General features: G+C 40.5%; 7 protein-coding genes and 1 non-coding gene across 10 annotated transcripts in view; 3 read left to right on the top strand and 5 right to left on the bottom strand.

Moving 5' to 3' along the window:
• Positions 1–4237, bottom strand: part of LOC104809357 (spastin) — a 4842-nt gene extending 605 nt beyond the window's left edge. The window contains exons 1-15 of one of the 3 annotated variants that reach the window (XM_010535317.2): positions 3615–4237; positions 3215–3336; positions 3031–3119; positions 2893–2931; positions 2711–2804; positions 2524–2566; positions 2330–2427; positions 2176–2240; positions 1579–2084; positions 1383–1473; positions 1165–1278; positions 528–1099; positions 306–444; positions 138–206; positions 1–51 (exon numbers count right to left, since the gene is read on the bottom strand). In XM_010535317.2, the coding sequence (XP_010533619.1) occupies positions 1–51; positions 138–206; positions 306–444; positions 528–1099; positions 1165–1278; positions 1383–1473; positions 1579–2084; positions 2176–2240; positions 2330–2427; positions 2524–2566; positions 2711–2804; positions 2893–2931; positions 3031–3119; positions 3215–3336; positions 3615–3835 (2313 nt within the window). In that variant the 5' untranslated portion in view covers positions 3836–4237. The remainder of the gene's footprint in view (positions 52–137; positions 207–305; positions 445–527; positions 1100–1164; positions 1279–1382; positions 1474–1578; positions 2085–2175; positions 2241–2329; positions 2428–2523; positions 2567–2710; positions 2805–2892; positions 2932–3030; positions 3120–3214; positions 3337–3614) is intronic. The other 2 variants (XM_010535316.2, XM_010535318.2) reach the window with 2 other exon arrangements.
• A 268-nt stretch (positions 4238–4505) lies between these two features.
• Positions 4506–4589, top strand: TRNAL-CAA. Its single transcript has one exon. It is a non-coding gene; the product is annotated as a tRNA-Leu (tRNA).
• A 330-nt stretch (positions 4590–4919) lies between these two features.
• LOC104809356 lies at positions 4920–7723 on the bottom strand. Its single transcript, XM_010535315.2, has 4 exons — positions 7223–7723; positions 6336–6482; positions 6180–6251; positions 4920–5645 (listed from the first exon to the last, which is right to left on the bottom strand). The coding sequence occupies exons 1-4, from the start codon at positions 7382–7384 to the stop codon at positions 4974–4976; spliced, it is 1053 nt and encodes a 350-aa protein (XP_010533617.1). The 5' UTR covers positions 7385–7723; the 3' UTR covers positions 4920–4973.
• A 1720-nt stretch (positions 7724–9443) lies between these two features.
• Positions 9444–11882, top strand: LOC104809651 (aluminum-activated malate transporter 9-like). Its single transcript, XM_010535697.1, has 6 exons — positions 9444–9738; positions 9867–10007; positions 10122–10391; positions 10477–10619; positions 10712–10858; positions 10955–11882. The coding sequence occupies exons 1-6, from the start codon at positions 9444–9446 to the stop codon at positions 11429–11431; spliced, it is 1473 nt and encodes a 490-aa protein (XP_010533999.1). The 3' UTR covers positions 11432–11882.
• Positions 11586–15352, bottom strand: LOC104809354. Its single transcript, XM_010535314.2, has 2 exons — positions 15112–15352; positions 11586–14245 (listed from the first exon to the last, which is right to left on the bottom strand). The coding sequence occupies exon 2, from the start codon at positions 13966–13968 to the stop codon at positions 11980–11982; it is 1989 nt and encodes a 662-aa protein (XP_010533616.1). The 5' UTR covers positions 13969–14245; positions 15112–15352; the 3' UTR covers positions 11586–11979.
• A 1845-nt stretch (positions 15353–17197) lies between these two features.
• Positions 17198–20804, bottom strand: LOC104809353 (GDT1-like protein 1, chloroplastic). Its single transcript, XM_010535313.1, has 12 exons — positions 20567–20804; positions 20302–20395; positions 19775–20005; positions 19520–19573; positions 19329–19390; positions 19067–19135; positions 18930–18981; positions 18785–18859; positions 18566–18695; positions 18367–18437; positions 17982–18029; positions 17198–17454 (listed from the first exon to the last, which is right to left on the bottom strand). The coding sequence occupies exons 1-12, from the start codon at positions 20728–20730 to the stop codon at positions 17383–17385; spliced, it is 1122 nt and encodes a 373-aa protein (XP_010533615.1). The 5' UTR covers positions 20731–20804; the 3' UTR covers positions 17198–17382.
• A 2986-nt stretch (positions 20805–23790) lies between these two features.
• Positions 23791–24444, top strand: LOC104809352 (dirigent protein 5). The gene has a single exon (XM_010535312.1). The coding sequence runs from the start codon at positions 23807–23809 to the stop codon at positions 24353–24355; it is 549 nt and encodes a 182-aa protein (XP_010533614.1). The 5' UTR covers positions 23791–23806; the 3' UTR covers positions 24356–24444.
• A 425-nt stretch (positions 24445–24869) lies between these two features.
• The window catches only part of LOC104809351 (cation/H(+) antiporter 18-like), a 4200-nt gene continuing 1795 nt past the window's right edge, over positions 24870–27274 (bottom strand). The window contains exons 4-5 of the mRNA XM_010535311.2: positions 26378–27274; positions 24870–26294 (exon numbers count right to left, since the gene is read on the bottom strand). Coding sequence (XP_010533613.1) covers positions 25074–26294; positions 26378–27274 — 2118 coding nt within the window. The 3' untranslated portion in view covers positions 24870–25073. The remainder of the gene's footprint in view (positions 26295–26377) is intronic.

Raw genomic sequence — 27274 nt, 5'->3', positions numbered from 1 at the left:
TCTTTCCCCTCTAACTTCATCTTCTGTTGGGCCACCACCACTCTTCTTCTCCTTCACAACACAAACCCTCCTTCGTTACCAGAAGGTTTCGCCACTCGAAATCCATCACTACTAGGTTTCGTTTGTTTTTTTCTTACCGTATCTTTGAGCCTCTCTTGCTGTATCAGCTCTCTCACCGGTCTATACGCAGCTGTCGTGCATAGATTCTGGTTTTCAACCAACATTCAAAACCCGGTTATCCCAGTTCCCACTAGTTTAATAAACTCTACCATGGCGAAACCCAATATGGTTTCAAAAGATCCAACCTTTAGGTCACTTCCCGTATACCCTTCAGTCATCATCGCCAATTCCTTGAAATCTAACCCTTCTTCCGCCTTTTCTTTCGCCAAAAGCGTCCTCAGAATCTTCTCTCTGTTCTCCACAGAGGGTAATCCCACCATTATCCTACGCAAAAAAACCCATAAAAACATTCATCAGAACGTTACCGATTCGATTCGGACCAAGAGCATGATGGGGTTATAGGGTACCTCCGTTCGAACCGCCGGATGATAGCTTCGTCGAGATCAAAGGGCCGATTCGTGGCGGCAAGAACGAGTATCCGCTCGCCGGGCTTGGTCATGAGCCCGTCCCAGTGAGCCATGAACTCGTTCTTGATCTTCCTCATCGCCTCATGCTCTCCAACACGTGTCCTCTGCCCCAACATGCTGTCGACCTCGTCCACGAATATGATCGTGGGCGAGACCTTAGCCGCCAGCGTGAACAAAGCCCTGACGTTCTTCTCATCCTCTCCGAACCACTTTGAAGTTATGGTCGACATCGAGACGTTGATGAAACTCGCACCGGCTTCCTTGGCTATGGCCTTTGCCAGCATGGTCTTGCCAGTGCCGGGCGGCCCGAAGAGTAAGATCCCTCGGCATGGTTTGAGGAGACCTCCACCTTTGAAGAGGTCGGGACGGCGGAGAGGAAGCATCACGAGCTCTTGCAGCGACTCTTTGATGTCGTCCAATGCCCCTATGTCGTTGAATGTCACGTTGATCTCGTCCGCGGGAATCACTTCCGGCCTTATCCGTTTCTCGAACTCGTTGTCCAGAGGAATTTCCTGTTTTGAGACGTTAGAATCACGGCATGAATCCCGAATAAAAGAATATGAGAAACGACGCTCACCGGAGCTTTTGGAGCTGGGCTTGCGGGTTTTGGTGGAGAACCCGATTTCTCCGACTCATTCTTGCTGCCTTCAGTGTTTCCGCTGTCGGGTTTTGATTCAGCTTTCAAATCCTTCTGAAACATCCAATAAAAGAGCAGCAAAACTATTCAGATATGTCGATTGATTGTTACTCCTTGCTTAGTTCTATGTTTTCAGCTCTTCACAGATAGCTAGGTACCTTAGGTTCATCTTCTCGAGTTTTTCCCGACTTACGCTTCTCCTGACCACCCGATTTTCCTTCTTTGAAGAGGCTGAATCCGTGCGATAAACTGTAAATCCGCAAGAAAGAACACCATTGCGAGATTATCCTCAGATTATAAAAGTTTTAAGACATGTTATATGAGTTAGAATTCGTCCAAAAAAATCGTTTTTACCTCTTAGAAGATATCACGAGCTTTCCATTCCGATACTCTGGATCTTTGTTGTTCATCAGATGATATGAGATGGCCGAGACAACGATCTCTTCGATGTAATTACTCAAGAGCTTCGTGTCTTCGAGTAGGATCGATTCGAGATCGTCGCACACCACATCGTTCTCGGACAAAACCTCTATAATGTGGTTCCTATTGTCCTGAGCTTGGATCATCTTCATGTCCTGTTCCAACTGCGACTTCCAGCTCACTAGATGGTTCTCGTCCTCGGGTGGTTGGATCTCGATATTGTACGTGAAAACTGCAGAAAGCTTTTCATCAATCTCTCGACCCTCGTCGCCATCGTTAGATAAGTTTACGATTCTTGAACCGAGGATGAGAACAGGTCCAGACAGTTTCTTGATCAGTTTCTGAAACAAGATGTAGATTCTCTGGGATCGGAACAGAAGATGATCGATGTCTCGAAGGTATACAACGATCGGAGTGGTTTTAGAGACATATGCCAAGACCTGCGTTCCCCCAAGATTACGATTTATCAGTTGACTATCTCGAGAAATTGCGGAACGAAAACAAGATCGATGTGTATATACACATACACACCTTATACAAAGATTGGATGAAGAGCTTTTCGTCAAAGGACCAACTACTCGTTCGTTTCAGAGACGCTGAAAACAGATCAAAAGATCGTAAAACAGTTTTTTTTTTCAGACATACGAAAGTTCATCTCGAAAAGTAGCGATCAATCATGACGAACCTGGATTTGAAGATAAGAGTTTGCTCATACCCGCTGCTTCGGAGGCGTTCCTTCGTAGCTTTGGAGGATTGCCAGATCCTTCCATGCCGCCGCTGCAGCTAAAAGCATAAACTCCGTATAAAAAACAGCGATGCATTAAGATTTGAACCCGAAAAACGAATTTATCGCCGCGTTCAAATGTAAGCACGGATTACCTCGATCTGATATCTACACCACTGCTCTGCCTCCTCAAGGTACCTGCACGAATAAACGATCTTACAGAATGTATCGTACTAAACAGCGTCGGTTACTATGAATCAATGCACGAATTCCGTATCATCTCGCTCCGATTCTGTAACACAGTCGTGTTTTTAATTGAAAATGGGAAGAAACCTTCAGTACCTTTAGGCTCTTCCCTCTGCGAAAGGAGCGAGAACGACGATAAATATCCAGAAAGCTTCTCGAGAGCTGATTCCGAGGGCGATCTGTGGAGCAACTATAAACACGAAAAGATTCAATCAAGATAAGGTCATCACCATAGATCGGGAAAAAAAGCAAATGATTTCTTGGGAAAGAACACTTACAGATGAATCTTGGCTCATACCGCCGTATTTGCTCTGTATCTGTTGCAATGATAATAATAAAAAGAGGACAGAATCTAAGCTTTCAGACACGAAGCAACAGAACATACAGACAGTGTTTAAGGATCGTAAAGTCGAGACCTTGAGGGCGAAATCGGTTACGTCTAGAAGAAGTAACTTGGCTTCGAAGAAATGCGCCAAGGCTTTCGCTAGCATTTGCTGGTAAAGCTCTTCAGATACAGCAGGAACCAAAAAAACCCTAATCAGAATGGGAATTTAGGGATTGAATTTTGAAAAAAAAAACATTTTTTTTGGTATAGGAGACCTGCGGGACCAGAGAGGAGAATGGCCCTGCTGGCGGGAGAGAGGTTTCTGGTGTATCTAGAAGCTTCCGAGTGTTTCAGATGGACGTATGCTGCGCTCGTCAGAAGCACCCTTGTCTGCTCACTTCTCATCCAACCAAAAAATAAAAATATTTATTATTTTTATTATATAAATACATATTTCAGACATCGAGGGAATGAATCCAAAGACACAGGAGATAGACATCAAAGAGATTACGGTCATATACACGTGACAGAATCAGAGACCGTGTGAGATCATCTTTGTCCGTAAACATTAAAAGTCGAAGGCTTCAACTACGAGGAGTCCATCAAGAATCTTATCCATATATGTATATATCCTTGCAAAAGAGTTAAAACAGTAAAAGCTCTTTACTGTTTTACCTGAGATAATACGGGAACTCGTCGAAAGTGACTTCGCACTCTCTTCCGTCAACTACCTGACGGAGCATTTCCTTCTCCATCTTCTCCGCCGTGACGCCGTTAGTTGACGGCGTGTTGCTTCCGGCCCATTTTCCCACCGTCTGACCAGACGCCAGCCCCAAACCCACCCCGACTCCAACTCCGACACCCAACGCCGACAACAACATCTGTTTACTGTCCATTTCGATCACTCAAACACTTCACACAAAACAAAGGTGTTTTCTTTCCTTTTCTACTGCCTTTTTTTTTTTTTCTCGAGAACCAAACAGAAAGTACTGACTTCGGTCTCGCAGCACTTCCTTCTCCTCTTTTCCCTTAAACAAAGAAGCACAGTGTTTTTTTTCCTGCAGTTTTCCTTTTTTTCCTCGGATGAAATGAGAAAACCCAAAAAAAGAAAAGAGAAAACTTTTCAGACTCAAGGTCAAAGGAGATCGAGAAACACTTCGATGTCTGCGGATTTTTCTCAACCGCTTCTCATCTTCGAAATTACAGAGGCAACCGCAAGAACCAGAACTACTGACACGTCAGCACCGACGGCGAGACACGGAGGCAACGGCGGAGAGAAGACTAGGTTTTTGGGATTTCCATCTCCGAGCTCCAGTTTATATATAGATACATATATACAAGATACGTACACATACGCATAGATCGATGAGTCATCGTGGAGGTTTAGCTTACGTGTCATTGGATGAACGGTTAGAGAGTTCGGTTTGGCAGTTTTTAATTGGACTGTGCCGCTTTTCACTTTATACCCTTCAATTATTTCAATGCTTTAGTTCATTCCTAATAGTTATTTTACATTTTAGTCCATGTTGTGCAGTATTTTATTAAAAATTACATTTAGTTCAAAACGTCAGGATGGCCGAGTGGTCTAAGGCGCCAGACTCAAGTTCTGGTCCTCGGTAGAGGGCGTGGGTTCAAATCCCACTTCTGACATTTTTCCCAGAGCATTATTTTTTTTCCTTTTTTTTAATGTCTTTTTAGTTTTGGACATACTCCAATATTAATTACACCACACAATTATTGATTCACAAGGAGTTTCCGAATTTTAATTTTTTTTCCTTACCACACGTGAATTATAAATTTGTATTCGTAAAAAAAATAATAGACTTTCCTTAACAATCATAACATATAAATATTTTTTTTATATATCTTTTCTTTTTCCCCCTTTTTTTTTTTTACATTTGAACTGTCTAATTCAATTTAAACTAAAATAATGAGACAATCAATTACAAAAAAAAAAAACAAAAACAAAGAAGCAACACCTAGCATGAAGAAATATATAATCAAATCATGACCACCATGAAATTTGTTGGGGGATCAACGCATGAGCTCCAAGAAGACAAAACCGTTCCACAAGCTGTGCAAAAGCATCGAAGGTAACAAGTTTCTGGACCTCGCGAATATAAGACCCATCACCACACCCAGAAACACCAGCGGCAGCAAACGCTGAACGTTGAAATGCGCCAACGCAAACGCAAACGCACTCACCAAGATCGCGCACCACACTGGCATGTACTTTGTCAGCGATGGCAACAGAAACCCTCTGAACACTATCTCCTCCCAGACCGGAGCACACACCGATACCACCACTGCATACAGAGCCATCGCCACCGGGTCCCGAGCCATGATCGACTGCTCCACGCTGGATAACGTCACGGGGCTAGACGGGGCCGGGAGGGGCAACAGGTTTAGGTTGAACTGCGAGATACGGTTGACGAGTGGGAACATGAAACAACCTAGGATGATGTCCAGCTGCCAGTTTCCCTTGAGGGTGAACCTGAACCAGTCCTGTGGGAGGGGACGGAACGGGGAGAGGCAACGGTGGAGGATAGCGATTCCAGCCAAGCCCTCTGTCACGTCAGTTATGAGGCTGAATAAGGCTTGCCCTCTAAATGTTAGGGAATCCTTGTGGAAACCCGATACATGGGCTGCAAACGGGATCATCCATGACCCAATAAACCAAAATGCAGCTACCCATAGAAGCATCACCTGCAAGATTTAAATGTACAGAGTAAGTGATAGAAGAGATGGATCAAACCTAATAAACCCATATATCTTATCAATATAGGTTCTTCAGTGTTCATTTTTTAATAAGTAATAAGCTATACTCCAGTTTTTAAAATCAATTCGAAGAAATTCTGCATCTAGTTCGTATCCAAAGGTCTCTACTTTGGAAGACTCTTATCTCGTTAATATAAGTTTAAGGATATATAGTTCATTATCAAAGTGTATACACTATGTGCAGCCATTATCTCATCAGCACAGCTTCTAAATCAGTATGTAACATGTGACCAAAGATATCTACTCCAAAAAGAACCACAATGGTTATGTAATAGTGTTCCAATACAGTACATAGGATGTCTCCAACAACTAGTAGCTAGTTTGTACATCTATGTCTATATCTTGCCAAAACTTCCTGTAGAATTTGTGGGTGTTTGGAAGTATGATGTCTCGTGTAAAAAGTTTGGACTTTGAAGTGGCGTTGCAGAAGCGACAATAGTAAGGATAAGATAGATTGGTTACCTGTGCGATTGTCTCAGCAGTCCATGGTACTGTCCAACGGCTACCAATGGCCTTCAACACTGCATCTGCAGCCTGAAACGCAATAACACAAAGTGCTTGTCAAAACTCAATGTCATGTTCCAACAGTGAATCTTGTTAAGCCTTTGGAAACCTTACCTTTTGAAGAGTTGTCTTCAAATCTCTACTACTACTGGTGCATGGATGATCTTGACCTGGCTTCACTAATTCCTCTGGCACAAAATGCTCCAGCTCAGAATTCTCGGGAGCACCATCCTCATTTCTGAAGCACACAATCTTCCATTTCTGCAGAAAACAGCACCTGGATTTGTTATATCGAAGACAATAGATCGATTCTTTATCTTCAAAGCAGAATTGGAGGCTAAGATATATTATGCTAATTTATGACAGACTCTCAGGATACAAAGTCTTTGAAGATTTTGTAAGATACTCAGACAAGTATCAGATAAGTATAATCACTATTGGAGGTCTTTCGGTTCCTTGAAATTATCCACAACCACTTTCCAGTAGAATCCTGCCTCGGGTCCTATTAAATTGTTGCTAGCAACAGTAAAGAACTACCAAGGCACATACATGAAAACAGGCCTTAAGTCAATCGTCTACAAAATTGCCTTTTATATGGTGCCATGCTGAGAAACTGCCATTTAAATGTATACTCTCACATTCACCAAAGTTCTTACGAGTTCTATCTAACCTCTAAATCCCCAAAGACACCTAATTTTCTGACCAGTTTTCTCGGCATCCAAGCAAAACCCACAGGTACATTGCCATTGTGTTGTAAGACTGATCCAAGCATAGCCCCAAGAGTAAAAAAAAAACCCCTTAAATATCCGATGCCAAATGCATTTTTCTCGGCATCTAAGCACACCCAGAAACTCCTAGAAGTCCATCATTTTCCACCAAGATTCTGATATTTTCTCAGCCCCCAAAACAAAACCCAGGAGTTCAGAATGAAAGGCTTGAATAACCAGCAAGACGAAACAATACACAACGACGACGAGAGAGGGCAAAAAATGGATACTCACGTGCTTTGCGGACCTAAAACTCGAAGCAGAGATTGGGGAAGTCCGTGTCAAAGCAGAAGCGAACCCAGTTCTTCGACCCGGAACCCTAAATTTAGCGCGCGAAGCAGAGAGAGAGGGTCGGTGCCACAGGAGAGACGAGGAAGAGCAAGGAGCGCTCGACATGGGGAACCCAATTCAAAAATCGGGCAGAGATTCGGGTCAGTTCAGGGTGTGAAACTCCTCGGGAAAGAGAAAGCAGAAATCCCACCGGTTATTCGCATCGAGACGAGATTTGAGAATCCGAGAGGATTCGGGATTTAGTCGGAATCGAATGAAACACCAAACGAAGGAGAAGGAGAAAGGGAAAGAAGAAACCCTAATCCATGGAGAGTCAAAGAGAGACGGAGACTACAAGAGAAAGGGAAGAAGATTGATTGGGGAAATTGGGGGGTTATGGGTTGGGGACTGGAGGTTTCGCGGAACCAAGCTTGTCGACCAGACGAGGACTTACAGAAATTTGGAAAATCACCCAATTTTTTTTTAAAAAAAAGAAAAGAAAATGTTATTACATCTCAAATTCGAACCTGGATGGTTGTACAGAGACAATATCTACACAGCTTCAGACCATAGCTTACTTTTTTTTTCCATCTAATTCTTCTAAAATATATTTCCTCCTTAATATTTTTTTTTTCATTATTAATTTTGATGTACTGATACTATATTAATAATCAATTATTATCCGTGAGGAAAATATGAGATTAAGGGTAGTTGCGGTCGAGGAACGCTCGTAACAGAGTGGCAAACGAGAATACTCGTTATTCAGTTCTCAAGATTCGATTTATTTCCGTACAAAAAAAACAACAACTATAGTTCTTTCAATAATTCTTCAGCGTGTCGTTGGTTAAAATTTTAAATATATCCCTTAAACTTTAATATATTATAATAATAATAATATATCAAGTAATATCGTTCAAAGAGAGGAAATTAAAAAAACACAGTTTGTTGTGTTGTCTGGGCAAAGTTGCGTCTTTTTTATCAAAGATTTGGGGAATTAAGAATCGAAGCATATAAAAGGGGGATTCCTTTGTTTGAGCATACAAAACATATGTAATGTAATGCGATGATTACCAATGCATTATATTATATGCATAGATAGACAGAAATCTACTGATAGCCGAATTATTATTATGGAAATTCGAAGAATAATACCTGAATTTATCAAATTTACTAAAATAAAACTTGAACTAATTTTTTTAACCAAATAAATTCAGAACTCTAAATCGATGCATAAATAAATTCGAATTTTTTAAAATCATGTAATATTTAACCATCAATTTTGATGCGTCGTTTTTTATTTTGACTAAACATTGTCAAGTCATCTACCATATATTTATACATGTAAATATTGTTTTAATCAAAACCAAAATTAACCTGTTATCGTTCGTAATGCCATGTCAGTGTTTAGGATTAAATATCATATAGTTTTGAAAGTTCGAGTTTATTCATGTACCAACATTAGGGTTTGAGATGGTTTATTTGACCAAAAATAATACTTCAGATTTTATTTTAGCATATTTGACAAATTCATGTATTATTCTTTTAAGTCTTTAATTTATTATTATTATTAAGTCAGACCACATCAAAGGTCCGACGACTGAATGAGAGACAGACACATGGACTGTTGCGGGCAAAAAGAAGGGAGAGTGAAATAGCAACCACACAACACAACACAACCTCTCCCATATAGAATATATATATATATATATATATATATATATATATATTAGTAGTGATTTGATGATATGATAGCAAGACAACATGAAAACGAACATGGTTCTTTACAACAAAAGAATCTGAACATAAATGTCCTGTCCTGTCCCTCATAAAATCAACCGAATAGCGAGAAATGCCTTATTCGGTTCTTTTAGATTCTTAAATTCTCCGAAAATGGAGAATTCTGCCCTTTTTTTAAAAAAAAAATTCTCTTAATCACCCTTTTTTCTCTCTCTTTGAACGCATTATCGCATGCATATATATTATCATCCTGTTCCGATTCAAGAACTACTACTACTACTACTACTCCGTATATATAGAGTATAATACCCTTCTATACATACATATATATGTGTCTATACTAGTAGTATAGCACACACCCTTTCTTTGCCCTATTTCACTGAGCTATACCACGTCTTCTTCCCAAAACTAGAGCAAAAGGATTCGCTACAAACCTGGCAAAGGGGCAATGATTTCGGAGAAGGAATCACTTGAGATTGATATTCAAGATCGCGGGGGTACCTGTAAATCAAGAAACGAGAAGATGTCGGTTGATGAAGAAGGGTATTTGAATTGGGTTTGGAGGATTGCATGGGATTTAACAGATGAGGACAGTAAAAATGGAGTGAAGTTCTCACTCAAAGTGGGTCTGGCTGTTCTTCTGGTGTCTATACTTGTTCTCATAAGAGCACCTTCTGATGTCTTCGGGACAAACATTGTCTGGTCCATCCTCACAGTCGCTGTCATGTTCGAGTATACAGTCGGTATGTGGCCGCATACATGGTTTTTCATGTGTGTGCTTGTTCATGTTTTTTTTTTTCATGCAACCGAGATTACGTACCCCTAATATGCAATGCAAGAGTGTACCTCAAAATCTTTTTGAATGATGAAGGTGCAACATTCAAGCGGGGATTCAACAGGGCACTTGGGAGTTTGCTTGCCGGGATTTTAGCCATTGGGGTCGGCCAGCTAGCTCTGCGGGCAGGCCGCAATGTCGAGCCTGTTCTGATCGGTGTCAGCATCTTCCTGATCGGTACACATACAAGTTTTTTTTTTTTGGTTCTAATAACTGAAATGGTTAAAAAAGGAGAGGTCTCTTCAATCGGTACACATACCTAATAAGAGAGGTCTGTGTTTGGTGCCGCAGGGGTTATCACGTCGTTTATGAAATTATGGCCGTCAATGGAGCCATACGAACACGGATTGAGAGTTGTGCTCTTCACTTATTGTGTGATTGTAGTTTCCGGGTACCGAATGGGGAACCCCATCCAGACTGCCATGGAAAGGCTTTACTCTATAGCGATAGGAGGGATCGTGGCCAGTCTGGTGAATGTGCTCGTCTTTCCTACATGGGCGGGCCAGCAACTTCACATGGAACTCGTAGATGGCTTTAATGCAGTCGCCGACTCCCTGGAAGGTTAGAGAAAATTTGTACTAAGACCTTTAAAGAAAGATTTCTTATCACAACAATAGTAAATGTAATATCTAATGGTGAATAACAGAATGTGTGAAGAAGTATCTGGAAGATGAGGAGATAGATCTTGCAGAGCTCTGCAAAGTGGTGAGTGAAGAGTTTCCTGATGAGATGGCGGCTTACCAGAAATGCAAAGCAACATTGAGCTCTTCCGCGAAGCTACAATCTCTGGTACTTTAAAAAAAATTAGCAATGTTCGATGATTGAAAACTCTTGTGATGGATTTAGAATAGATTCTAAGTGTTTTTACCCTCTGAGAAAAGGCCGATGCTGCAAAATGGGAGCCACCTCATGACAGATTCAAGAACTACTTCCATCCATGGTCAGATTACATCAAAGTCGGTGCAGTTCTTAGGCACTCTGCCTACGGAGTTATGGCTCTTCATTGTGTTCTGAATTCGGAGATTCAGGTAAACAAGTCATGGAACTGATGCATATAAAGACGCTAACATTGAATTCAGACAAAAGATAATTGTGTTACGCTTTTGTCTTTTGACACTCATCAGGCACCACATGCACGCCGGATAACATTCAAGTCGGAGATGAGAGAAGCGACAAGCCATGCCACGGAACTACTCCGAACCCTAGCCAATGATATAAACAACATGAAAACAGGGGATAAGACCTCGCTTCTTAAGAGTAGCGACGGTTCCATGGAAAGACTGCAAACTGCCATAAACATCCACTGGCAAACCCTAATGGCTCAACCTTTAGATAACTCTTCCTGGCCAGTGACAAAACAGAGTAACAAATCGAGAGAAATGGAAACGAGTAAAACCCCGAAAGGCACAGAGACATACCATGAGATGATGAGGAAGAACCCGAGGAGGCTGAGGATCAAAGAGTGTGAAAGAATAGGATCACTGTCGGTCACTAGCTTCGTCACTTTGCTTCTCGAGTTGATAGCTCGGCTTGACCATTTGGTCGATGCGGTTGATGAGCTCTCAATATCTGCTAAGTTCAATCAAGAGGCTGCATGGTAATGAAGGCATCTCATCTTGTACCTCCATTTGCATACAACAGTTGAAGCTGTAATGCTTGCTTTGTTTAATAACATCATACAAATATTCTCATCATGCATGTCAAGCAATAAGAATACACAGAACTTACAAAAAAATTTACAAACAGCAGAGCGAGTAACATTGCAATAGAGGCTTATTATTATCAGAATGTTTGACAAACCAACCGACACAGGTGGGCAACCTCTATTCACAAATCACATTAGACCTGCTGAATATAAATATGTACAGGAAATAAGGCAAAAGACAAGACCCGACCTCATTCGACTTGACCCGACCCGACCTGACCCGACCTAACTAGACTGACCCCTAACTGACTTTCCAAATTCCCACCTGGTCATTACAACATAACGTGACGGCTCACCACATGAGAGAGGAACGTCCCTTCATGTGTGAGAATACAATGCAGGCATATAAGAAGACATGAAAACAGAGCACACCGGCTTAGCAAATACATGAGAACTTACATCCACCTCTGAGGCACCACCAGGGCGCTGCCAGGTTCAGATGGATCACAGGTGAAAAGACTTAAAGCTACTGCCTGAACCGAAGGAAGAGCCACTTGCCAACATTGCCATCAAGCTTCCACCATGGACTCTACCTTCTGGAACAGCCGCTGATGTCGATGAACTCCCCGCTTTACCAGCATCAGGGAGAGCTTCATAATCCCCGAGAATATTGATACAAGGCTTGCACCCTGGAGATCTGACAGCTGTCCCCATTTTCAGAACATCAATATTCATGTCTTGAGAAACAGAAAATTCCTCAGTGGTCTCAGTTTCACTGAGCTTCGGGTCTTGAATCACGGAACTTAAACTAATGCCTCCATGGACCCGCTTATCATCCACCAGACTGCTATGGAGTGCACAAAGACCAGTCTTACCTCGAGCAAAGGAGCAACAAGGACCAGAGGACTGGTTGGCATACTCAGTCCCGGGATGCCCCCATGCACACCTTTTGCCTCCTCCATGTGCCTTGCAAAAGTCGGTACTGCCTTGGGCACTTTTGCCACATCCTTCAAACTTGCATCTCTTCCCTCCACCATGTCGGACACAGAAATCAGTCCTTCCCCTTGCACTCTTTGTGCATCCAGGCACAGCACATCTCTTACCACCGCCATGTGCCACACAGAAGTTTGTCCCTCCATGGACACTCTTAGAGCAGACACCATCTCCTCCTTGGAAAGCACACCTTTTTCCTCCTCCATGTCCTTTGCAGAAGGGCGTGCTGCCTTCAGCACCCTTGGAGCAACCTGGGTATGTGCACCGTTTTCCACCACCATGTGCCTTGCAGAACATTGTGCTCCCTTGTGCCCCCTTGGTGCATTCAATAAACTGGCAACGTCGACCACCCCCATGAGAGATGCAAAGTCCTGAAAGGCCTTCGGCACTCTTAGTGCAGTTTTCTCTTTGACATCTCTTTCCTCCACCATGCCTGATGCATAGTCCAGATTTTCCCCGGGCAGCCCGTGAACAACCCTCATGGTTGCATCTTCGGCCACCTCCATGTGCTATACAGAAATCGGTACGGCCCTCTGCACTCTTTGTGCACCCAAGGAATTCACACCGGCGGCCACCTCCATGGGCCTTGCAGTACACGGTTCGGCCTTCGGCTCCCTTGTGGCAACCGGGCTTTTGGCACCTGCGTCCGCCACCATGGGAAATGCAGCGACCAGATGCACCTCTGGCTCCCTTTTGACATCCTTCAACTTGACATAACTTGGAACTAGAACCCCTATGCTGTGGCTTCTGTTGCGGTGCTATCTCGGAAGTACAGGTAACTGAGCTTTTTGGTGTTGCTGCCAAGCCAGATGACATGTCCAGAACGTTAGCAGGATTGTTGTTCTTCTGGACGTGAGTGAAAAAGGAATTTGCTTCTCCAGTTGAGGTCTGCAAGGTAGGTAACACAGCCCCTGTTGTCTGATCAAATGATGTGGGTCCTTCATCCATTGTAGGGAGAAAGCTTCCAGACATATGGAAATGACTCACTGGCTGATGAGTAGAAGTTACAACAGATTCACAGGATCCAACAAAAGAGAGGCTCAACTCAAGATCAACTCTTGGGAGCAATTGCAACCCTTTCACATTTGACTTAGCCGGCTTGTTGGTATTGGCTGTTTTCTCATTGCCAAGATGGAGGCTAAAATCCAATTCAATATCCATTGAGGACTCATCTTCAGTTTCTTTGGCAGAGGATATAGCTGTACAAGCAGTTGCAGAACTTCCACCCTTGCTATCGGAAGAGCTTGACGAGTGACCAAGCCTGAGAGACAGTGATGGATCAACTTCCAGACCCATAGATCCATCCATCAGAGTCCATTTCCTTTTGACTCCCTTGCCAGATGCATAAGACATAGGAGAGGCAAAAGAATCAAGTCGCAGAATAGTATCTGCCCCGCACTCTGCCTTTTCTGCTCCAGCTTGCAGCGAGCGTCCCAAGATCTTGAATGAGTTTGAAGAATTATTACCAGCAAAATCAACGTTCTGGAATCTGGCATGCATGGCCACAACCAAAAGGAAAATGTGTTTGGAACACCAAATCTACAACACAAACGAACAGCCAACCTGACTTCCGAATTCAAAGAACAAGCCACAGCTCTAAGAGTTAAAAATCCTTGTATGCATCTCCACCCCCGCTCACAAATCCCGAGGTATCACACCGATCCATTTCAAGAATAGAAATTTAATCCAGCAGCAGCTACTAAATAGGTTGTCCTAAAAGCTCGCAGCTCCAAGAAGAATCCCCACCTTCACAACAATATTATAGCAGCCAATCATCCTGCTTCAGATCAAATCACAAGAAAAGAAGACAATTGAGTACCAAGTTAGTTGCATCTTGAGTACACACATAGGTCTTCATTTCAGTAGAAAAATAAATAACAAAAGTGCATGAATAGCATTTAAAATACCGCAGAACCACCAATCTAACAGAACACAAACTCGAATCATTTAACACAATACCAACCACGGGAAAGCAAGAAACTTTTTGGCATGACAAAACAAGCTGCGCTAAAAAATGAGGAGAAAAAAGGGAAGCAGAAACCATTCATGCCAGATCTGGACAAAAAGTAAAACCGGTTCAGTAACAAGATTTAACACTTCAAGGCCAGCCTAAAAATTGACAACAAAAAGGACACAAATCCTACAACAACAAAAATCTAGTCTTCCAAAGGATAGATCTGCTCCTGAATCTAAAAAAACCAGCTTAGGCCTAAAATGTTTTCTCAGTTCGATCAACTTCAACGTTTTCAAAACAAGATCCGTCAGCACGTAAAAATTCATCGGAACACAATAAACCTTGGGAAGCTGAAATCCCCGAAAGCCAGAGAAAATACGCTCCGGTTGATCTAACCCACATGAATTCCAACAATTTCATAAACGCAAGGGTAAAGAAAACCGCAGACAAAGAGAATTCGCCATTTTCCCGCACTTTCTCGGCAAACGAACAGACCCCGAACTCAAACTCAATTTCTCGACACAAACGAGGAGAATTATCAGTTTTGTCGCACTTTCTCCGCAGACAAGCCGCCTTCCACCCCCACACACACAAAAAAACAAATCCACCGAAACAATAGCAAAAAACCCGATGCGAAAAGACGATGAAAACCAACAAACGATAAGCTAATTTTCCACAAAAGGAATTACCTAAACGACGGATCGAATTCTACAAAATTTCACAACATCAACAGATGATCGAGTCGCGATCCTCCCTCCTCCAAACCACACCGCAGTCTTTTCGACGATTTTTTTTGTTTTGAAGATTTTTTCTCTGAATTTCTAGGGATTTACAGCGCCGGCAAGAGGGCTAAAAGGGGGCATAAATAGGAGGCGGAGATGTGAGAGAGAGAGAGAGAGAGAGGGTTTAACAAAAGGAAAGGAGTGGAGAACGTCGAAAGGAACACAAAAACGGGTTAAGATAGATGGCGCACGTGTCAACCGAATCTTCGGCACGTGCCAACTGTTTCTTTTTTTTTTGTGTGCGTGTTTTGTACTAAAGAACAGCAAAATCTAAATAAATAAATGTGTGTATATATATAACGCAAAAAATCAATGATGAAAACTTAATTGCCTGTCAAAAACATGACATTTGTTGTGTCCTCCACTTGCTCCCGATCTTCCTCGTTCTTAACGGTAACAGTCTCGCATATATGGTACATAATTTAAAATATTTAATTTTCTATAATTACTGAATTGAATAAAATGATATAATTATTTTCTCGGAATAGTATATGAACTACAGTTTTCAAGGTATACGTACTAATTAACAAATATTACCACCAATAGTGGTCAAGAGCCACAAAGAGGTTGGAAGAAAAATTTCAATTTGTTCTCTTTTTTTAATTTGTAAATGAATTATAGGTGGCGTGATCCTAATTTTGGTTAAATCTAAAAATAAAATAAAATAAAGGTGTTGGGAGTAAAATAAGAAAAAGGGTGGGGAGAAACGACGTCGTAAAGGGGCAAAACAGCGGCGGCAAGCGTCAGCGCAACGTGAACGCGGTGTGAGCCGCAGCAGCAGCGCCTCGTCACCGCTTCTAAAATAAGTAATGGGCCCCACAGAATTGTGGGCCCCACTGAAGTCGGAAGCCAAAGTCGCTGTTTGCGTTTCGGATTTTTTTAATGGTAAAATTCGTTGTAAATTAGTGAAAAACTAAATTCTAAATTTTTCATTTGATAAAATAATTTTGAAATTTACAAAATATGTTACTATAATTTGTAAATTTTTAAATATATTATTATAATTTTCAAACGAATTTGTAGATCAAAGTTGTCAAAAACTTTTTTTTATACTAATTAACAAGTTGAAGAATTATAATAACATATTTTGTAAGTTTGAAATAAATTTTTCATCAGAAAAATTTAAGAATTAATTTTCTGTATTACAAATTTAGAAATTTTAATGGGTTTTAAATTTTTTTAATCCAAAACAATATCTATTAATTGTAACTAGGTATATACTTTTCACACATATTCCCAATTTACAAATATGTTTATGGCATTGATTTCATTAAGGTCCACGTAAGATGAAAAGAGTGGTTGATATGCAGAATCTAAAGGTTTTATCACTGTTTTATGGTCAAACAAAATATTATTTGATTACTACGGCTGAGAGACTTTAGACTTAATTCTCCTCTCAAAAGCTACGTTTACTATGAAAACTCTATGGTGCGTGTGCATATTATTTAAATATATATATATATATATATATATATATATATATATATTTCATAACACCATAAGTATAATCGTGAATTTTCGTTACTTACGAATCCGTAAATAAATCGTTAATTTTCCTCGAAGCATCCTTTTTGTTAATAAAAAAAGATCAGAAACCATAAATGAATATCCATAATAAACAATTGCCCTCTTGTTCATGCTCCTCCTCCTCTCTTTGGCGCTTTTATCATAAACTGCCATCTCCTTTCCTAAAATTAATATTTTATTGTACGGGAAAATGTCACCTTTTTTTTTGTTTGCATTTGTTTATTTCCCAAACACAATTATACCTTTACGAGAGGAATAAAAGAATATGCCCTTTGGCATCGGCTTCCTCTCTTTCTTATTTAAATAGTACACAAAGTGGTAAGCCATGTTACGCGATATCAGATTCACGACAGCAGAGGGAATTAGATTTTAGAACCATCCATCATAAATTAAAGCCCATTCATGAGCCTACCGGTGTTTCAAAAAAGAAAATAAAAGGAAATTGTCATATGATGATATCATGTAATAACACAACTTAACCAACTGGCTAAACATTTGTACGTTAACGAAGAAAAATCAACGTGTACAATATTTGAATTTATTTAAAAAAAAATACAAACAGAATACATGTGGTAAAAATACATATAATAAAGAGAATAAACATTTTAAAAAGGGGGTGGGGAGAAGTGAAAAATAACGAAAAGAGAGGATCTAGGAGATGATCTCAGCCAAAGTCACAGCAGCAAACACGAGAAACAGAACTCCCCCGACATAAGCTATTGCCTGTTTACCCAAACACACACCAAATAAAAAAAAAAAAAAGACATTTTTTTACTTTTACATGTAATAAATATATATTCAATGGTAAGCAATGAATGCATCATAAGACTGCCACTTCTTATGCTAAAGGGCGATTCGCCATGGAAATAGCATTAGAATCCTTACTTTGAACTTTGAAGAAGAAGATTAGGGAATTATTTTCAAAGGATTGGATTGGAGCAATTGGAGAGTTGCTTTGACTTTTGGTTTTGTCTTGTGGAGGAACATGATACTATGTGATGTGGATGACTTTACATCACTGGACAAGGCACGGAATAAATCTCAATCTATGTTCTCTCTCTCCCATTCCCAATCTTGATGACATTGTTTTTTTTTTGACTGAAATCCCCAAATATGAAAAGACCAAAATACCCACCAGAATAATTCACAGCACATGCTCGTCTGATTAGCATATACTAACTGCCTTTAGATTATTGATGTCGAATCATCTTTGATATTTATGTATGCGTATGAAACATGATGGACATTACCTTCTCTGACAAGAAATTTCCCAGCAATGACCCTCCCAAAACCGCAAGCTGCAATGAACAGATTCTGTAATTAGCTTTCTGCCTCGAGTGTGTGAACAGATTCAGTTTCCTGGATGATTTTCTCTTCTTCACCCACCCACGAGGTCCTTTTAGAATTGTCTGATGAAAGGGTTCTGATAGATAGCTTCCGGGTTAACGATAAGAATCATGAGATCAATGAGTTGTAAGATTTGCCCAATGCAAGGATTAAAAGTTAAAGGATCCAGTAGAACAATATGAGCATCTCGAATCTTATGGCTTAGGACGGCATACGGGTTATTTATTAGCCCGATTCGAAGATTTTGTTGGGTTTTCAGAAAGTTTCAACCTTTTATCGAAAACTCACCAAAGTCGCGACGCCATGACCGGCTAATGCTCCTGCAATGACGCCTAGAGGCGATGAAGCGGCCGCAAGAGCTGCAGAAGGAGGTTGGAGGAGGTCACACACATTGTGTAAAATCATCAGACAACCTTATACGATGGTCTGAATGCAATATGCCTAGTCATGATTCGAAATTTATCAAGAATCTGCATCCCCATCTCACCTATTGTAGAGAAGAACGATTTGTCACCCCATTCCGCGACGAAAACCAGAACAAATGTGCTGATGAAAGTGTTTGCAGCTGCTAATATCCCAGCCCCATTCCCTGAAAGCTCTGAAACCGCTAGTTCTGCCTGAGAAAGGAAACAACAGTTGGGAGTCTTGACAATATCCAAACGTATCGTATTGAGATCAATTCGCACGTGAAAGATGAAAACTTTACTTCTTTCTGTTCTTCATCTGCTTTCAGTCCATCATCCGAACTGGCATCGAGCAAAGTTGAAGCACCAAAGTACACCTAAGCATGCAAAATTTTTTATTAGAATCATCTGATGATTTGTCCAAATCGATAAAGATTGTGTGATTACCAGAAGACAAACGGCTGCAATATCATCTAGAGGCAAATCAGTCTCACCAAGCCTGTATTTTCATGCATAACACTATTAGTTTCTTCTGATGATTCATCTCTAGCCAGTGAAACCGAAAACTGGAATAAGGACTTTACTTGAACGGGAGAATTTCATCAACATAGTGAAAAGTGCGTCCAAGCGCGACAGATATAATTGTCATTGCCCTGAAAATTGCCAAATATAAGTACTTTTCTACATTTCATATCATGAATAACATCCGGAATAATAATAGCACATGAGTTATGACTTTGGTTTCAGACAAAGGAGCAAATTGACTTGGTGTCTATATAGGGAATTTTATCATATAAGCCTAAAATGCAAGAAATAACATATACATGATTGACAAAGATAGCATACGCAAGAGCACCAAAAGTTCCAGCAAAGACAGTGGCAGCAGAGTTCCTCGCAGCTAAAAGTGCCTGCATGAGGCATGAGACATTCCGTATCACCGACATTTTCAACTCTGATATCATCATCTAAACCCCGACCGAATAGGTCAAATGGTCTGACAAACATAACCAGTTTTAGAAGTTCTGCCTCATACATACCGCGATAAAGAATGTCTTATCTCCCAATTCAGAGAAAAATATCAGCAAAAATGCCTGCAGAGAGCCAAAAACCAACCAATGATAGGGAGTGAGACAACCACGACTAAGAATGGGAAGTGTTTTGGAGCAATCACATAATACCATCCTGAAAATGCATCAAATCATTTTGAGTTCATTCAATATCTTCCAAACTTTCAGTTTTGAAGAAAAATTTTCAGTTTTTGGTACAGAAAGCTAAAGGGAGAATTTTCTAACCGAAGCAAAACCTGTGCTAATATCTCCAAGGTCTCCCAGAGATGAGATAACTGACTGCAGTCCACCAGAAGTTTCTGAAACCGCAAACGCTGGTCCAGTGCCTTGAAAAGCAAGCAACCCAAATAAGGGCATAAACTTCAGAACTCTCTGAGCATCCCTTCTTAAGTCATGAGTTATCGAAGGTATAATCATAGATGGGCGGTTCCTCAGATCATTTTCGAATTCAGCTCCCTGCAAAGAAATCAAAGACAGCTATTATTCTGACCTTCTTCATATTCCATTTTTGACAACCATACATCCTACCATCTTTTAGTCACTACAGTTCACAAGACATTCCATAAATACAACTCCGACATCCACCTCTTGCTCTCACTCTCTCCCTCCCCCTCTCTCTCTTTCTCTCTCTCCAATGAGATATCTCAATCTCAATCCCAATCCCAATCGCCACGGCAGTTGCAACTTGCAAATACAAGGAGACAACCCAAAGAGATTAAAAGAATCATATTACAAAAAAAAAAAAAAGTGACCTCGAGGTAAAGAGCACGTTGCAGATCAACGGCATTTCGTCGGAATCGTAGAAACCCTAGCCGAATTTGGTCTCCACGCCATTGCCCCAAACATCTGTAGATGAAATCACGATCACAGAACATCAATCTCGAACAGAGTTCTGTTTACTAACGAAGACCAAACATCACAATAAACCGTAATAAGCAAAACCCTAAATTCCGCTCACTTAACAGAACCCCAACTAAGAACACGCATTACGCAAAATTCAGACTGATCAAAACTTGCCTCGAGAAGCCCCAACCGGGGAAACCGAATCGAAACGGACGAAAGGAGAAAACCCGTTCCGAATACGAAGAACACGAACCAAGAAGTGGAGAAGAATCGAGTTTGGGAGGTCTAGGGTTTCGAAATGGAAGATGCAGCGAATACGAAAGGGTTGAGTTTTGCATTTCTCTCCGAGTCTCCTCTCTCCTGCCACTGTGCAAAACCTCTGGTTCTGTTTGTTCCTGAGGAGATAGTGAAAGACCACGATTATAAATTTTTTTTTTTTATATTAACCAATCAATACCGTTAGCTATATATACACGTGCACGTATATACTCTCACGTGCGTGTATAACACCAACCGGCCCGAAATTATAAGGCCCAATATGAGCTTCATTCCTCGGACATTTAGGCCCAAGATTATCCCATTCCTAATAAGCCTTGTGTTATTTTATTTTATTCCAAGGCAAAAATATATATTTTATTTTTTTTTTGTTGAAAAAATTATTTGTCGTTATATTTCTTCTTTGACAATATAATCGAGTAAACCATTTCTTTGTTGCTTTTCCTTTAATTTAATTCCCCTTGCCAATAATCCGAGCTATTCGCTTAATTTATAGATATGATTAAATAAATTTGCTATAATGTATCCAATCTTGGGTGTTCTAATAGTCCCTGTATTTAAATCCAAACGTGGGAAAGAACATTCATCTGGGTTTTCTCGATCCTCTGAAAGATGTAGTCGGGCTAAAAGTTCGGTGAACTTCCGGATTATAAAAAAAAAAACTTCCTATAATGTATATTCGGGGAAAATGTACTGTTCAGCACACTTTATCATCACGTGGAGAAAGTTTTTGTTTTAGGGAAATCTGTAGTAGGTTATTCAAGATTTTTTTTTTTCGTTTTTGTTTTTAAGTAGACAAAATATATTCATAATAATAATTATTTAATATTAAAACTGATTTTTCGCAAATCATATTTTTTTATAAAAAAAATCTTATTTAATAAAGCCACCAACCGCTGTAGGATAGTTTAAGTCCACTATGAAAAATTAAAAGGTGCGAAAATCGAAAAAAGGGGGGTCGTTAGGTTACTGATCCGTAGAAAATGACCATCCTACAACTTAATATATACGAATTTACATATCTATAAGTCAATTAGTCAATAATTAAAAGTTATAGTAAGCGCATATTTTTTTCCCATAATAATTACGTGGTTTTCTTTAGATTTCATATTTTATTATTCCCACAAAAAATATTTAGGGCTTTGTCAATCAAATTAACCTTTCACATTTATTAGAGCAACACCTTTAATCCTTTCACCTTATTTTAATATTTTAATTTCAATCCACATTTATAATGTGAAAATATTATAATATCTTTATCATATGAAGATGTCAATCATACAATTTTTGGATTTTTTTTATCTTTGTAAAAACATTAAACCAAATTATCAAAGTTTGAACTAAAAATTACGAAATTTAAAGATCATATTAAAACGAGTACAAATTCAATACGTGAACTATATTTTTTCAAATAAAATTGTGATGGGGAAACAAAGGATGGAATGCATTTAGAAATATTTCAAAGCTTTGGTGGATTATAGGTGGGATTAGTTGTAAATTTAAATTATTTATCTTTTTTAGAGTAGATGGTCCTATGCTTCAACACTGAATACATTCAATAATGAGTTCCAATCATATTAAAATCTGCAATTTGTTAGCTTTATAGTCAGCATGCTCTAATGGTAAACATGGTTTTTTTTTATAGCCATGGCAAACATTATTTAAAATAAACCCCTGTTGGTACGCTCTTTTTGGGTTGGCTAAGACCAATTTGATAAATAAAGATTTATTAGTATAAAGTTTAATGAGATTAGTGCAGATTTATGGTTCACAAGTATGGAAAAACGGTCCATCGAATTAATATTTTTTAGATACATTATTCAAGTATGGGCATATGTAATATAATAGTAGTCAAAACATCTATATATATATATATATATATATATTAGTAACTGTATTTCTATATATTTTTTAAAAGTTCAAAATTCACAAGTTTGAGAAAATTCAAAGAATTAACATTTATAGACATTTTATATGAGTAGGGCCAATATAAAATAAGCATACCAAACGCACCGAATTTAGGCTGGTTTATTTGGAGAAAAAAATTCTGATTTTTCTCTTGTTTTGCGACCAAATTGTAAGTTCTTTGAATATAAGAAAATGATTATAATTTCATGTAAAACCCGACATGAAGATGAATCTTGATGATAAAGACGTACGGAAAATCAAACGATATCACTTTTTTTTTTAAAATTTATTTATATTTGTTTGTTTTCAAACGATATAATAATGTGGAAGGTGTGGGTGGGCACAGCGCAATAGTGGCACTTGACTTGAGAAGTCTACCGTCAACTTCCAAGTTTGAAACGTCGATCGGAGCTTCTGATTGGCTAAGAGTCTTAGCGCCACCTACTCCCATGAATCATAACAAAAAATCAAAGCCCTAAAATTAATCCAGATGGAAAGTATTATAAGCTGTGGAAAATTCAAATAAATATACCTTTTGATTATGATTTGTTTTGTTAGAAACTATTAGATATATTTATCCGGTTAAATAAATGTGAATATCTTGTGTGATTAATAATATACTCCGTTCGTTTCATTAAATTTTTTTATTGATTTAAAATAATGTAGAAAAAAATTGTTCCGAACTTTTTACTTCTTATTATTTTAATATTTCGATATGTTATTATTTGAACAGGAAAATGATAAATAACTATTATAATCAATGAAAGAAATCTCAAGCCACACAATAAATCTTTGAAGTTTTGTTATCTAATATATTCATTAATCGGTTATAAAAAATATATATAATCATTAATCACATGACCATTATAATAATTAATCACGAATCTTGTGAATAATCATTTAACCCAACATTCCGCATGAAAAAAAAAAATTGCTTGGTAATTCAGCCGCCTTCCTTGAAAAGTTTCGACCAAAATCATCATCATTCATCGCCACTCTTTTCACCACACGCCCAAAAAACAAGGGGGAGAAGAAACTTTACACCAACCCAAAATGGATAGAGGAAAAACAAAATAAATAAATAATCCAACCTTGAAATTTAATTTTAAATTAATCACGGCTTTCAATAATTGACATTTTTGGACCGTGTGGTACTAACCCTAAACCCCTATATAAACCCCCACTTCCTATTGGTTCAAAACACGACTCCAAATCAGGGTTTTTAAAATTATGGCACATCAAATGAAATTATTCCTCTTCTCGTTCCTCTTCCTCGTCCTGTCGCAAAACGTTTTATCCGTCAGGAAACAATTCAACCCGCCGCCAAAACCATGCAAAAGATTCGTCCTCTATTACCACGACATCATGTTCGGAGTGGACGATGTCCAAAACGCCACGTCAGCAGCCGTCACGAACCCCCCGGGTCTCGGGAACTTCAAGTTCGGGAAGCTCGTGATCTTCGACGACCCCATGACCATGGATCGCAACTACATGTCCGAACCAGTGGCACGCGCGCAGGGGTTCTATTTCTACGACATGAAGAACGATTACAACGCGTGGTTCGCATACACTCTGGTCTTCAATTCCACGCAGCACAAAGGCACGTTGAATATAATGGGGGCAGATTTGATGATGGAGAAGACACGTGACTTGTCCGTGGTCGGAGGAACAGGCGACTTCTTCATGACACGTGGCATTGCTACGTTCGAGACCGATGAGTTCCAAGGCGCCAAGTATTTCCGTGTCAAGATGGACATCAAGCTCTACGAATGCTATTAAGTAATGTGAAATGAAATAACGAAACGAGACCTTTATTGAACGTTGTATTTGCAATTCGGTCCAAAATTTTAAGATCCTTCAAGTTTTAAGTGTGCGAATTTAGTTTGATATTTATATCATCTGCATGAGGAAAAAAACATTGATGTTTTCAAAAAAATTGATGTTTTCAATTATAAACTTTGACGAGCGTAACAAGTAATAACCGAAATAATTATATGTAATGCGTATAAAGTTATTTATCGGACGACAATCCATCTAAATCGAATGAAATGAAATATAATTATAATCGAGAATGATTATTATATGTTTATAATTGAAAAATCGACCCTAATTAACTGAATATAAAAATAATTATAAATAAACTATAATTTTTTTTATAAAATAACTGTAATCGAACAACCGAATCTAATATAAAACCAAATGAATATAAAAATTTCTAAATGAGGAAAATCGAACCAAATCCAAACCGAGAACCGAAAGGCCTAACCCTAATTACTCAGAAAGTGACATGAAATTCAACATATAACATATGGTATAATACTATAATATAAAGCAGAATTTAATATGCTTAAGACCTTTCGTATATCAGTGCTTATTAAGGAGCTTTAAAACCAATTTAAGATTAGCAAACCGGTTAATGATCTCATACAACCGGTTAAAGATAAATTTCCTCATGTTCTTAAACCGGTTTACAAACCTAAAACCCGGTTCTTATATTTCACTCCGAGTCTTTCTCCGGCGACGAAGAAGGCTTCTCCGCCAAGTCCGGAGCTGCTCTGCCGCCGCTGTACTGCTGCACCACCAGAACTGAAGCCGCCGTTGGAGATTCCGGCGATATCAATAAGCTCCCGATCGGTCCTAATTCCGGGCACTCGATCTTTTCCCTCAGCGCTACCGCGATTTCTCCCTCCGGCATCCGACCCACCAAGAAGAGACTGCTCCTTCGCACTTCTTCCACTGCCGACGCGACATCCGTGGCGGCTTTTCCGACACGTTTCTCCTCGAACTTGATTGATTCTTCGACCGATGCTCTCTTCCTGATTTCAGACAATACCTCCTCGTCCGATCTAAAGTTCCTGGCCGCCGGATCGTCGTTTTTCACGTCGACCCTGACGATCTCCCCCGATTTTTCAGGCGAGACTATGAATCTGATCACCGTCAGGGCAATGCCAGGGTGTTCCGCCATGCGTAAGCCGTAGGCAAGTGCTTCGTGGTCGTCACGGCCGCCAAAGAACAGAACCACGACGGAGTAAGCTACATCTTTGGCCGAGACATGGGTCGAGCCGCCGAGCCCTCGGTCCACGAAGATCCCGACCGAGCAAGGTGCGTTCTGCAAAACCTTGCGGTTTACCCACCCGTAATCACTCCTGGTCGTCTCGAGCGACCCGTCGAGCCGTTGGTGCTTGTGGAATGGGAGAATTATAATCGCAGCTCGTTTTTTCGCAGCCGTCGTGCAGATATCTTCGTGGATATCAGACAACGAGGAGATCGCTGTCATCGGTCGGACTGTCACCCTGCTTAACTGCTGAAACGCCTGAAAAGCCACCACGACTTGGTCCGCATTCGATCCACCGACACTTTTCCGGTTCCAGAACGGCAACCCATTCTTCCGGACCTTATTAACCATCAGAATAGCCGAAGATCTCTCCGAGAATTCTCGTAAATGAAGCGCATACACGCACAGATCCTCACCCTTCTCGATACCTCTGGAAGCCTCAAGGAGATTGATCATCGACGGGATGTTTCTGGTGCCATGGAAACAGGAGAGGATTCTGAGCTGCGAGCTAGGGCTTTCGCGTTCGATCGTCCTGTGCTTATAGTCGTCTGGTTTCTTGGATCTTCTTGCCGGTTTGTACACGGCCACAACGATGGGGGTAGTGATGAAGGTTGTGAACAGAGCCATCAGAACCATAATGGCAAAAGTCTGATCATTCAGAACCTGAGAAACCAAAGGGATAGACAGTCAAGGAGAAGTGGATCTTTCGAATTTTTTGAGGGACGGACTGGAAAAAAAGTCTGTACCTTTCGATCTTTCCCGATGTTGAGGACGATGAGTTCGACCAACCCTTTAGTGTTCATGAGGAAGCCTAACGCCACGGCTTCTCTTGTCGGTACCTTGAGGGCGAGGGATACAGCAAGAGTGCCAACGATTTTCCCGAAACAGGCAGTGAATATGACCAAAACCAGTAGACCCCATGACTGAAGGCCCTGAATCGTGGCCACGTTCGTTTTCAGACCGCTCGCCACAAAATACAACGGCAAGAACAGGCCAGAGACGAGATCCTCCACTTTCTCGACGAGGGCACCTGCAAAAGGTCCTTCCTTTGGGATCAAAACTCCCACCACGAAAGCCCCGAACATGGCGTGGATTCCGACTGCATCGGTTACAAACCCGCAAGCAAGAACAATGGTCAGAGCCGCGCAGATATAAGTTTCGTTGATCGGCTCTCCCTCATGGCACCTACTTCCAATCCATCTGAAGACAGGAGGGATGATGAGAATGGCTAAGGTGACGAAGCCACACCCACCGAGGAAAACCCAGAGAGAGACCAGAGGAGAGGTGTTGGAACCCGAGAGGGCAATGGCAAGAGCCAGGAGAATCCATGCTGCTACGTCGTTGACCGCAGCCGCCGACATGGCCAGTCTCCCTATGTCGGTGGTCAGAAGCTTGAGCTCGGCTAAGATACGGGCTAAGACGGGAAATGCAGTGATGGACAGGGCCACGCCCATGAAGATGAGGAAGGCGGTTCCGTCCACGCCTTTGGAGATTGTCGCTTTAAGCACGAAAGAAGAACCGATACCCATAACAAACGGGAGAGAGATCCCAGCCGCCGCAATCGCGAGAGCCTTTTTCCCGGTCCGACGAAGGGATCCGGTATCGATCTCGAGACCAGCGAGGAAGAGAAAGAAAAGAATGCC

The sequence above is a fragment of the Tarenaya hassleriana genome, unplaced genomic scaffold (assembly GCF_000463585.1).
Source record: "Tarenaya hassleriana unplaced genomic scaffold, ASM46358v1 Cleome16, whole genome shotgun sequence".
Classification (NCBI taxonomy): domain Eukaryota; kingdom Viridiplantae; phylum Streptophyta; class Magnoliopsida; order Brassicales; family Cleomaceae; genus Tarenaya; species Tarenaya hassleriana.
Note: the sequence above shows the minus strand (reverse complement) of the source record. Positions and strands in the feature narration are given on the sequence as shown.